At 40.3% G+C, this 12,449-nt stretch overlaps 2 protein-coding genes across 30 annotated transcripts in view; one reads left to right on the top strand and one right to left on the bottom strand.

Annotated features, from left to right (window-relative positions):
* The window catches only part of FGL1 (fibrinogen like 1), a 41,144-nt gene extending 34,237 nt beyond the window's left edge, over window positions 1-6,907 (bottom strand). For 3 of the 5 annotated variants that reach the window (XM_064652749.1, XM_064652748.1, XM_064652745.1), the window contains exons 1-2: window positions 6,470-6,907; window positions 5,497-5,548 (exon numbers count right to left, since the gene is read on the bottom strand). The gene's annotated coding sequence lies outside the window, so the exon portion shown is untranslated. The remainder of the gene's footprint in view (window positions 1-5,496; window positions 5,549-6,469) is intronic. The other 2 variants (XM_064652747.1, XM_064652746.1) reach the window with 2 other exon arrangements.
* The window catches only part of PCM1 (pericentriolar material 1), a 40,988-nt gene continuing 35,375 nt past the window's right edge, over window positions 6,837-12,449 (top strand). For 19 of the 25 annotated variants that reach the window (XM_064652737.1, XM_064652743.1, XM_064652736.1 and 16 more), the window contains exons 1-5: window positions 7,170-7,307; window positions 8,842-8,951; window positions 9,813-9,920; window positions 10,813-10,945; window positions 11,507-11,752. In XM_064652737.1, coding sequence (XP_064508807.1) covers window positions 10,850-10,945; window positions 11,507-11,752 — 342 coding nt within the window. In that variant the 5' untranslated portion in view covers window positions 7,170-7,307; window positions 8,842-8,951; window positions 9,813-9,920; window positions 10,813-10,849. Of the gene's footprint in view, window positions 6,968-7,165; window positions 7,308-8,841; window positions 8,952-9,812; window positions 9,921-10,812; window positions 10,946-11,506; window positions 11,753-12,449 lie in introns of those variants that run through there. The other 6 variants (XM_064652742.1, XM_064652738.1, XM_064652721.1 and 3 more) reach the window with 5 other exon arrangements.

Below are 12,449 nucleotides of genomic sequence, written 5' to 3'. Positions count from 1 at the left end.
GGTAATGGCTTTAAACTGCATAGTGATCATGTTTAGATTAGGTATTAGGAAGAAATTCTTTACTGTCAGGGTGGCCAGATATTGGAACAAGCTCCCCAGAGAAGTTGTGGGTGCCGTGTCCCTGGAAGTTCAAGGCCAGGTTTAATGGGGCTCTAAGCAACCTGGTCTAGTGGAAGGTGTCCCTGCCTATGGCAGGGAGGTTGGAACTGGATGATCTTTAAGGTCCTTCCCTTCCAACCCAAACCATTCTATGATTGTAAAATCAGCAAACACAAGATAATGCATTCATAATATTATTCTTTTACCATTCAGGCTCAAAAGAAGTTGTAAGCACATAAGAAGCTTTCATAGTACAAGGAACCACCAATTTTTCCCTGCTAAGTTGTAAGACAGGTTTTAAATATAATCTATAAAATATAAAGCTTTACTTTTTTGTCAGGTGTATGATTTTTATTCAGGAAAGTTTTACATCACCTTCAGCTGTCATGTGAAAATATGGAAGTGTCAAAGATTGTACAACCACAACATGGTAATTGTGTTTGTCAAAATGTACTTTCATTCCATCTGCTACAAATTAATTTGTTTGTGCTTTTCTCTTCATTGTTTTCAGTTGTGTAATACTAAGAATAAAAGAGAAAACATGTAATAGACTTCACTGTAGGACTGGCTGAAATGACATATTTGAAAATGTGCATTCAGCACTGTACATCCAACATGATAACTGAATGGACTTTCACATATGCTAAAGTGTAACAATAATAAATTGAAAATACTTTGAAATAGAATATGATGCTTGGTCTTGTAACTTAGATGCTAGGCTTTTTTTTTCCCTGAGGGAAAAAAGCAAACAAGCAAACAAACCCCCAAACCCATCCTGACCAACTCCATCAAAATCATGATGTCTGAGTAAATTTAACCTTGAGTTTTTTAAATTTTTTAACATATGAAGTAATAATAATGTGTCACTTCCATAATAATATTTTGTTACTGAAACAGAACAAAGCTGAAATCAAAGATAATCCAAAATCACCTTTATGATAAAAAAATTCTGCATGTAAATTTTTTAAAGGCAGCCTCCTTTCCAAAAGTAAGTGTATATTTTTTATAGACTGACTTAAGAATTGTGTGGTGTGTTTACAAGAAAATCTGGTTAAGTAGTTATCATAATTTAGCAGAATGCTATTATATCTTCCCCTTTTAATTGTATTCCACAAATAAAAACATTGTATATGAGCTTCACACACATAATGCTGTGGGTGTTTGCAGAGCTGACTGACATGTTAAATGCCTTCCAACAGCAGACTACTGATGAAAGTGCGTACAACTCTATCTGCTTAAGTGGAGTTACTTTAGATTGTTCAACAGTTCACTTTAACTATTTTTACAGAAGAGGTGATCCACATATTCAAGAGAAGAAAATTATCAAAAAGCTATGCTGGATTTAATCAACAGTTTGGAATGCTGTAAAAAAATGTTATCCACTAAGCTTTTAAAATTTAAATATAGTTATCAGCTGTTAATATTTTATGCTTTTTTGGAGGCAGCTAACAAAAAGTAGTCTCTTGTACTTACTTCTGCATTAGAAGATTCTCAAGGCTTCTTCTTACTAAAGCAATTTGGCATTTCAGTATTCCTTTGGAATAATCTATTTAGTTTAACATGTGTCCTACTTAGTCAAATGACAGCAACTCTTTTGCATACTGTCTCATTTATACAAGAATCTTACATCAGAGTATTAAAGTAGCTACAAAACAAGTTCAAATTTAAAGTTACATGCTCTTGACAGTACAACTTCCTAAAGTTCATAAGATGTCGATGATGGACCTCCTTGATGCAATTCTGCTTATTCACAGGGAAGCATATGAAAAAGTTCTGCTGTATTGAACACGAGGAATCAACAAAAGGAAGTAGCATCATTGTTCACGATTCCAATTCTCCACTTACTCAGTACTACCATCTTCTAAGGGTTATTGATTTTTTTGTCTCTAGGACATTGGTGCCTCCTTCCCGTGTCTCAGCTTTCTTCTTTCATTGTACTGACATGCATAGTTCCATGAGGTTATATCCAGTGTCACTGCCATAGTCTTCTGGCTTCGGGCAAGCTACCTCAGTGTATGTGATTTACCACAGGCTCCAGTGTTTGAAGCAGACAGTGGCCATTAATGTTGCACTTCACTTAAAGTGCACTTTATTGTGCACTTGCTTATGTGTGACAGCTAGCCATCTCTCCCATATAATTTCTTAGTAATATTTTATTTTTTCAATGTTGGATGAGTTAGAGGACTACAATCCGATACTTTGCTTAATTTTGGACAAATAAGAAGATTCAGAATATTTTAAATCTCTTGATTCTTTTAACGTGCTCTCTTCAAAATGCTTGCCATAATCCTAATGAAAGCAGTGGTAGAAATAAATTAGACCAAAAATACAGCAGTCCAGCTATAACCTTATGAAGATTTAACCATATTCATATATTCACCAAACATACTGCACATAGTGACCAGGGCCTATTTCTGCAACCTTGTCCCATGTGAATAACAGATCTTTACAACTTGCATAACTGCACAATCAACTTGAAATGTTATGGCAATAAGTGTAACTCCCTGATGAGACCAAGAGATAAGCAAAAAAGAACTTCTTACATATTCTGAAATTACAGAATGAAGGCACTTTATTTTTTGGTGCATGGATAAAATATTCAAAAATAAATCCCAGTTTTTAAATAATTTACCTCATTTTTATGTAGTGTTGTAAGAAACAGGTGCATAATTTAGTAATTTCACTCATTTCATAATCAGTCATTTCAGACATACAATAAAGAAATCAGCAACACACTTTCAATATCATAGATAATAAGATCAGTAAGTTCAATGTATTTAGACATTATTTTATCCCACAACAAATATGGAAGAAAAACCCAACAACTCTAATTAGAAATATAAAAGAAGCAGGCCTTTATGTAAGTTTCAATAAGCAGAAGTAAGGACAGTATTACTGCATAGATGGAACACATAACAGAAGTAAAGACACATCCAGATCTGTACACATGTCTTTGAAGGATATAGAAAGTGGATTTGGAGAAGGCCCAGAGTAATTTTTAAAAAAAAATCATAATAAACACCATTGCTTGTGTTTGTCCTCTATTCATTAACCCCAAGATCATAACAAACATAGATTAAGCTATGTTGTGAGGAAATGTACATAGCAAAGTGACCTGCTCAAGATCTCAGTGTGAGCACCAAGAAAAGGACATGGTCCATAATCTTTTGCGTTACTCAGAGGAGCAGCTCACATATCCTGTCTTCTCCTTCCTGCTTTCCTTACACATGAAGCTTCCTGCTGGCCCCAGTTTTCCTTTTATTCTCTTCAAAGACATCCTTCTCCTATATTCTACTTTGTGAAAAGTATGGACTGCCTTTGGAAAGGTGCATCAACTAATCTGTCTTCCTTGGTATTTATCAATTTAGTGTTGTTATCCATCTGTACCAACCCTAATCAATATTTTACTAGAATGTAATACCTCAAGTGCATAATACAGCAAATATTATGGATTGGTGAGATAATAGCAGTATCAAGATGATTACTTTCTCCACCCCTATGGATGTGGGGAAGGTTTACAACAGGGATCCTGTCCCTTCTTCAGCTGAGATTTAGGTGCTCTTCTGGGGTCTGACCAGGTTAGATAATACCTATCTTCCAATTATTTTTCTTTTCTTTATTGCTTCTGATGACTGTTATGCTTGGGTGGATCATCAAAAATGGTTTCCTTCTTGTCCTGGTTTCTTCACTGGTACTGAATTGGCGAATCCTTCACCAACATAAAGCTTGGCTTTGGGGTCTTAAATGCCTGTGCCTCTGCCTCTACACCTGCTTAACTCATTATAAGACCCTAGAGGGGTAAGTGGACACTTCATCTTCCTGTATAAATCAACTCAAAACTGTTAATCTAATGTTACACAAAGAAAGGAAAAATACCTTTAGTATAGTAGCCTGATAGTCACTGTGTAGCCATATTATGATAGACTAATCATTTTTGGCCAGTTTCACTTTTGCAACCAAAACCTCTTTGTCATAAAATCAGGAAAAAATTGGACAATTATTTGAAACAAATGCTATATTAATGACTGTCTTTGTTTCAGGGCCTTTAAAAATCGCTCTTTCCAGATACTTCTTACATCTCCTCTGTCTCGGTAAAAGGTTAATCTTTCACTTCTTCTTGTCTCCAGTCCTTACAGGCCTGTATTTTGTTTGCTTTCTTTCCTTTCACTTTGGAATGATAAAGTAAAATTAACAAGATACAACCAACAGATGTGCAAGGAAAAAAATCATCACATCTCTGACATGGCTTTCAATCCTAATTAAATTGGGCTATCTCAATCCATTCAGTTTCTGTGAGGATGCAATCATTAGCATGTCTGCTGATGGAAGCACTTATAACAGAGATCTTTGTAGGAAGATTTAGTTGCTGTCGGTCTAGAGGCTCATTAGTGTTGATATAGGACTTCCCCCAAAAGATTTTTCTTTATTTAATTAACATGACATTCTTTAAGCCATACAAGTTTTGGCTCATAGTCATTCTCAAATCCCACATTATTTTACAACAGTAGTGGAGAACCACCTACTGGAAATAATGCTTCCTGCAGTGCAATCCTTTATTCCTTCATGCCTTTTGTTTCTTTTCGAAGTCTCTGTCTCCACTGAAAAATGGCTCTGAGGAGCTGATACTGTTTCATTTCTTTGGAGCACCTTTTCTTTTTCCTAAGGAAAAAAACCCCTAAAAAATCCAACCAACCAAACAAGTTTGCAGCCAGTTCCAGAACAGGGACAGAAAATAAGAAGAGAAAAATCATTCTGTAAATGTCAAGCAGGAATTGGTGTCATGATGCTGTAAGCTCCCATGAGAGACAAATTACTATGACATACTGTGATAAGATACAGTTATGAGATATAAGGAACTACAGTAAAAGGCATTGATACTGAAACACACTACAGTCATTGAATTTCATTTTTTTCCTCAACAGAGTATTATATTTTTTATGTAAGATTTTTTTTTGCATGCAGGAAACAGTATGAATGAGGGATCTATACCTTAAGAATAAGCAACAGCAACAAAAATAATGAGTCACTGAATTAAGGTAGTATCTTCTCTTAAATTCTGCCTCCACCTGCTGGGCCGTGGGAGGAATGCCACTGTAATAAGACAAAGCATCTTCCAAAAGCAACATTGACAACATTGTGCTGGATATCCAGACACAGTACCTGAGGTCAGGATAATAGGACATTAGTTAGAAGAATTTAAAAAATGCTGATAAATTAAATTCTTTATTAGCTTCAGAATTGCAATATTGCAATTATTATTAAATGAATAATATATATTCATCACACAGAGAGCTTCTATCAAGTTGTATATTGTTTCCAAAGTGATTTCAGTTGTGGATATACAGTCATGTGGGTCATGGGAGAAATGGGAGAAAGATGCTGCTATGACAGGCTCACCTTTTTCACATACTCTGTGTTGTCCAGATCTATTCCTTTGATATGGGGGCATCTGGTGGAGAGAACAATAGTACTTTTATTGAAACATCTTTATTTCACAGGTTTTCCAATCATTTAGTTCCTTTTCTAAACTATAGATAGATTAATGTGTCATTGGAAAGGAATCGTCTTTTTTTTGAGCAAAACACATTAGTCTAAATCCTAATATGGGACAGATGGGGGTCTAACTACATTTCCATGTGGTACCATTACAATGTTTGTCTAGCAGGATGAATTGTGAGGCCAATGTAAATATTTAATGTTTCTGCTTTAGAAACTCAGTGTAATAGAAATGCTGAAAATTATGTTTTTTTCCATTCTGACAAGTGACAATCCCCTAAAATGAAAGAAATACAGATGATACCAGCTTTACTGAAACAGAAGTCCTGAGTGTGTTATGCAAGTTGCAGCCCCCTGAGGGACCAGCAGCTTCCTCCTGAGGTGAAGTGAAGGATCAGGCACTGATCTCTGGGGACCAGTGACAGGACCTGAGGGAATTGCCTGAAGCTGAGTCAGGGGAGATTTAGGTTGGATATCAGAAAAAGATTCTTCACCCAGTGGGTGGTTGGGCACTGGAACAGGCTCCCCAGGGAAGTGGTCATAGCACCAAACCTGCCAGAGCTCAAGGCACACAGGGTGACTCTTGGGGATGGTCCTGTGCAGGGCTAGGAGTTGGACTTGATGATCCTTGTGGGATCCCTTTAAACTCAGGATATCCTACGGTTCCATGATTCTAACAACCTCTTCCAAATACCAAGCGCAGCACAGCTTCTACACACAACCTTTTTTTTAAGTGCCGAACCCTCTATCTATTTTTTTCCCTAAAAGAAAGTTTAAAGAACCTAGGTCTGTGAACTCAGTGCCCTAAAACAAGGCACAAAACACGCAAAATGGAACAGCAGAAAAAGAAGGAAAATAATCAGAACAAGACTACCACGACTTCCACCTCCTCACTGCCGTGTTTCTTGAAGGAGGCCAAAGATGGACAGGAACAGATTAGTCGATACTCCTCCGAACGAGGGCAGGATCTGATCCTCGTCCACGCTCAGGGTTCGACGTGATCTCACTAGTCTTCCAGACAGGCAAAGGCACTTATAGAGTTCATTGTCGTTCTCTTATTTTATTTTATGAGCAAAACGCGCCCAGCCCTCCCCATCCGACTGCAAGACAGCGGCAGCCGTCCCGCATCCCTGCCAATGGCGGGCCGTTGCCCTGACGGGAAAACTACCACTCCCAGGAGGCATCGCCGTCGGCCGGGCGGCCGCGCCTCGCGCAGTGCCCTCTGGGAGTTGAAGTTTCGGCCGCCCCTCGCCGGCAGCCCCGGCGGTTGCGCGGGGGATCCTCGGCCGGCGCGCGGGAAGGGCCGTCTCGCCGTCCGGGCCGGGCGGCGCCTGCGCAGCGTGGACGGGCCTCGGCGGGCGGAGGTTACCAGGTAACAGTGCGTGTGTCTCTGTGTGTGTGTGTGTTTCTCTGTGTCTGTGTGTCTCTCTGTGTCTGTGTGTCTGCGTGTGTGTCTGCCTGTGTATCCCTGTATCCCTGCGCCAGGCACCACCCCCCGCGTCCTGGCGGAGCGGCGGCCAAGATGGCGGTGGTAGCTGAGGCAGGGGCGCTGTGAGCTGCTCCGCCAGCGGTGTCCTGTCGCGCCGGGCGAGGCGAGGCCGCGCCGCTCCTCCGCTGCCCGCAGGCGGAACGCCCGTCCGGGCAGCCCAGACCACGCGAGTGGCGACCGGCGGTGGAGGAGAAGCCAGGCCGGGTGACCCGCTCGGCGCGGGGTGAGCCACCCTCTCCTGTCCCCCGAGCTGCCCCTTCCCCGTCCCTTCCCCGTGTGGCAGCGGGGGCCGCGCCGGGGCGGCGGGGCAGAGCGGCCCGGCCCGGCCCGGCCCGCGGGTGTGGGCGGTGGGGAGCGGGCATTGGGGTCGGGGACAGGTCCAGGGGAAGGGGGAGCTGTGCGGTGCCGGCGCGATGTGCGGGCCGCGCCCCCCGCCAGGGCAGGGCGCGTTACCCGCTCTCCAAGGAGACGCCGCCGCGTCCGGGCCAGCGGAGGCGCCTTGGGCAGAGCCCGCCCACACACCCGCCCCGCGGCGCCGGCTTTGGCGCCGCGAGGGAGCGGGATCTGCGCTCGCCGCCCCCGGGCCGGGAGCGCCGCGGCCGCCTCAGGCAGCGGCTCGGCCGGCACAACCGCCGGGGCAGCGCTCGCTCCGCCGGCCCCGCTGGCGGCGACAGGACCCGTCGGGCGTGGGCTCGGGGCCCGCCGGGAGATCGGAGCAGGTCGGGACGACAGAGCCTGCTGGAAGGCTCCGGCGCTGGAAGTCCCGGGCACGCCCCCCCGGTCCGGGTGTGTGAGTGTGCGGCTTGTGAGAGGTGCGACAGGAGGGGACTTATTCTGTTGACTGCACCTGTGCGATGGTACTGTGTGGTTGGCATTTAATGAGTTAATGCCCAATGAGGAGCGCACGTCTTAAAAAACTAAAATTAAAAAGAAATGTTTAGTCCCACTTTTAGCCTTTATGGCGCTGTCATGGCTTTTTGTGACTTTTTGTTTTCCGGTTAATTTCTTTATTTTCAGAAGTTTTCTCTGTGCAGGATTTGGTGCTTTAAAGAGCTCTTGCAGTTCACATGAGTGCTGTAGGAAAAAAAATCTCAAGAACAACTCTGCTGTAGAATAAAAAGCATTTTAAAATACATACCTTTGTTTTGCTAGCATGTTTAGTAGTAGTTCTTCTGAGCAATTTGCATATGTACAAAATATGTTTTGCCTATAATCCTACATGTTATCTTATTTTTTCTGTAGAAAATCTACTTTAAAGTCCTTTTTATTTTTCCACAAGTCTGTGTAAATGCTGTAAGGCAGTACTGACATGCTCAAATAGAGCTTTTATACAGATTCTGTGATATGCAAGAAGCTGAAATTGGCAATGGTTGCTGGATGCAGAAATAGATAATGGTAAGGTACCAAAGCTTTTAGAAGAGGATTTCTTGTGGAAATAGCTGGTAAAATGGAAACTAAGCAAAGATGCAAATTGATGAAATGTATGTGTGGAGGAAGAAAATGCAGCTTCAGATGAGAGAGTTTCATTTCTAAGAAAAAAGCTGGCTGAACCTCTTTGTGTTTTTTAACTGAGTTAAAGGGATAAAATACTAGCAGACCTCTCGGATCTTAAATTCACTTTATCTGGAAATATCAAAGCCCGTACTATGAAATTTAAAATTTGCTCTTTGGAAGGGCCACAGTTCTGCTAGAAGACTTTAAAATCTACTGTCTGGAAATAATCAGGTTATTGTTATTTTTGACCTGTATTTATCAAGGTGTACTGGTATATGCCTAGACTCCTTGTTTGAGAGTATTATTCAGAATATTCCATGTGGGGCAGTGAACTTACTTCAGAGGTAATGAGAGACTTCTACAGCAAAAATAGGTGAGGACAGCTTTTGTGAAAGTTTTAAAAGAAATAAATGTGAGTAGTTACTTGTGTTATGTGAACATGAGTACTGCCACTTCTTTTTACAGTGGAAGGTAGGGAAAAACTACTTCTGTGATGGTTTTAGTGAATTATATAACATGATGATGAGGAAACAGCTTACTGAATTGGACTGTAAACCCAGATGGCCTCTAATCTTCCTCATTATGCTTAGTGACATAGGTCAGGATACAGTGTCTGTTGAGATGTTGGGTCTCACACATTTACAAAGCTGAACAGTTTATCTGTAGCTGAGGAAAGTTCTTTAAAAGCATAGCTCATTTTAAACTGGTAACTATGCATTTGTTTATGGGACGAAGAAGGGAGTATGAATTAATGTGCAGGGACAGTAGGGCAAAGTTCCCAAAGTAGCAGGCACTGGGCTGTACCTGTGTGATGATTCTGCTTGTGAGATACAGAAGCTGAGTTACTCCTAAGTGTTCATGTGAGTGGAGATGTGGTTATGATATAATGAGCACACCTGGTAGATCCCATTTCCTTTATTGTTTAGTAATAGGCTGTGTTTGCGCAGAAATACTGCCTCGTGCAGGTGTGCCTGCTGAGAGGGCTGTGCTGTGTGATTTTGATTGAATCCTATACCTAAGCAAGATAGGTGTATTAGTCCAGCTTTTAGACTTAGTTCAGGATTAATCTGTTTTCCTTTCTAGAACTGATATTAAAAAAACCCAACGAACTTCTTAGATACTTCTTAATCTTGAGTTTCAGATGATTTCGTCACCCGCACTCTGAAAATTAATAGTAGATAGGCTGCAGCAAAATTTTGAGAAATAAGTTGTCCTTTTCGATTTTTTTTTTCAGTTAGAAATAAAGCTTGGCTCATGCCCTAACACAGCAGTGAAAACTAGCTGGAAAAATTAAATCTCTGCAAGACTGTTTTTCTTCTGCATCTGTAACAGTACTTCATAGGTAAAGTTTGTAGCTTTGTGCAGTGGAATTGTACTAGCAGCACTTAGTGTATATAGTTGTGTATTCTTCACCTTTTTGAACAGGCTAATCTAATTTTATTACCATAAAGGAATACTTTTTCCTGATCTTTCAACTTTAACGACTTTTTTTATTTCTAATGTCAAAACTAGAAGCGAAAATGAAAACTTTACATTTAGGTTGCTTCATACTGCACAGAATGACACTGTTAAAGAGCAGCAAAGCTCTAGGAAATCCACATTATTTTGTTTGATTTTGGTAGAAAGCATAATGTGTCACAGCATTGACTGCTTAAAGAGCTTAATGGGTGGTAAAGAAAGTAAAAATCCTTTTACCAATGTCTGTTTTCCTCATATTTTATTGAATGTGCCATTCAGTACTCTCTTGTCACAGAGTACTGTCACACACTGTTAAAATGTCACACATTTTAACACATCAGTGTTAAAATGAATGTGAAAGTTTGACGTACCAGGTCTCCAGAGTCACTCATTGTATCAGATAGACATCACCCTGGACTTGAAAGTGTAGGCCTTATGAATTACAAAGCAGTCTTTCTGAGCACTGTATCGTTTGTTTTAAAGTGAGGACAATTGAGAGCCTCCCAAAGAAAAAGTTTCTTTTGTAGAAGAGAGATTAAAAAAACAAAGGTAAAAAAACTCCAAACTCACAACTATTTCTTGTTTATTTTTTCATGCCAGTTTATGTGTTCTTCTCATTGATACATTTCTAGTAACACAGTTTAGTAAATGGAGAGTTTAGTTTCCTAAAACAGCCTTGTGTTTGCATTTTATAATTAATATGTAGTTGTCATCTCAGGTTATGAATCTTTAAAATATTGTATGTAAACTGATTTTAATACAGCACATTTTTTTAGATTGTTTCTTTTAGATTGTTTTTATTGATCGCTTGCCATGGCAACAGGAGGTGGTCCCTTTGAAGAAGGCATGAATGATCAGGACTTGCCCAGCTGGAGCAATGAGAGCCTCGATGACCGGCTGAACAACACGGTATCATTATTCTTGTCTTGCTCTTGCCGTTTGATGCTGTACATTAGAATTAGCAGGTAGATTCTGTTACTGGCAGGTAACAACGCAACCCCCTAAGCCTTGTCAGTACAGCTCTAAGGTAAATATCTGCAAAAACAGAGGTAGATGTAAGCAGACGATGAGTGTAATTTATGGCAAGTGTTTTGGATAAATAAAGTAGCTAGGCACAAAAGTGTTGTAGGTGTCATGAAAGCGAAAACTGCAACTTAGAAAGTTCTAAGCTCCTGAAGTGAAAGTCCTCAGCAAAGAAGAAAAATACGATTTTAGCTTCATTTGAAATTAATTTCATGCATTTTAGGATAAAATTAATTTCAGATTTCCCGAGAAGCTATTTTTAATTATGCAGTGGAGAAAATTTTATTTGTAAAGTGACATTTGCTCTAGAAAACGTATTTTGATATTGGTTACTATTTTTACTTCTAAAATGGAAGTAAACTCTACATCACTGAATGAAATAATTTACTTTTTGTCTGTGTGTATAACAAATATGACTTTTTTTTCTTCTCTGTCCTTCCCCTTAAGGACTGGGGAAGTCAACAGAAGAAAGCAAACAGATCTTCAGAAAAAAACAAGAAAAAGCTTAGTGGGGAAGCTGAAACAAGGCTTACTAATGATATATCTCCAGAATCCTCACCTGGAATGGGACGACGGAAGGCCAGAACTCCTCATAGTTTTCCTCATGCTCGGTACATGACCCAGATGTCTGTTCCAGAGCAGGCTGAACTAGAAAGGCTTAAACAAAGAATAAACTTCAGTGATCTGGATCAGGTTTGTGTGAATACTAGCTCTCACCCAAAATGTGACTACAGAATTTATTCAGTTATCTCTTAATAATGTGACATTTGAGGAAAACCTTTCATAAGTGATTAAGGTAAAAAAAAGGTCTTATAGGCACTGTGAGAGCCAAATCAAAATTCTGGTTTTGAACTTGAAAAAATTAGGGAAAGTCTGGGACCAGGGCTTTCCTATGTTTAAGAGTATGCTAGCTGTCTTCACTCTCTTAGTCTCAGCCATTAACTAATTCCTGTGTCCTCAGATTAGTAGTTCTTACTCATGGTACTTGTCTGCCACTTGAAAATATCTGTTACCTTATTTTGAAAGTCTGTTCTTGAAAGTGCCGGTTTGTGATTCTGAACATTGTTAGCCTTGTGGATTAAACAGAGAAGTATAATTAAAAACTACTCCTCAGTACAGTGTTGAGAATTTTGTGGCACAAATTCTTGAGCCATAACTTCTTTTTTTGGGAATATGGCACATTCATCCTTCTCTTGTCCAAAACAATGAAAAGTACAAGGGATTAATTCTTTAGTAACAAGGCATAAATTTGTGCAAACAGTTTCAGAACAGAGGCTGGTTCATCTTTCCCAAAGGTTGTTGCTGACTTCTTTGGATAGTGAAGAGTCTTTCAAGTGTGATTCATTGTGTTGACTTAGAATATAAAGGCTGGGTATAACTTCCTCCTCAG

Source organism: Pseudopipra pipra, chromosome 4 (genome assembly GCF_036250125.1).
Source record: "Pseudopipra pipra isolate bDixPip1 chromosome 4, bDixPip1.hap1, whole genome shotgun sequence".
Lineage (NCBI taxonomy): Eukaryota > Metazoa > Chordata > Aves > Passeriformes > Pipridae > Pseudopipra > Pseudopipra pipra.
Note: the sequence above shows the minus strand (reverse complement) of the source record. Positions and strands in the feature narration are given on the sequence as shown.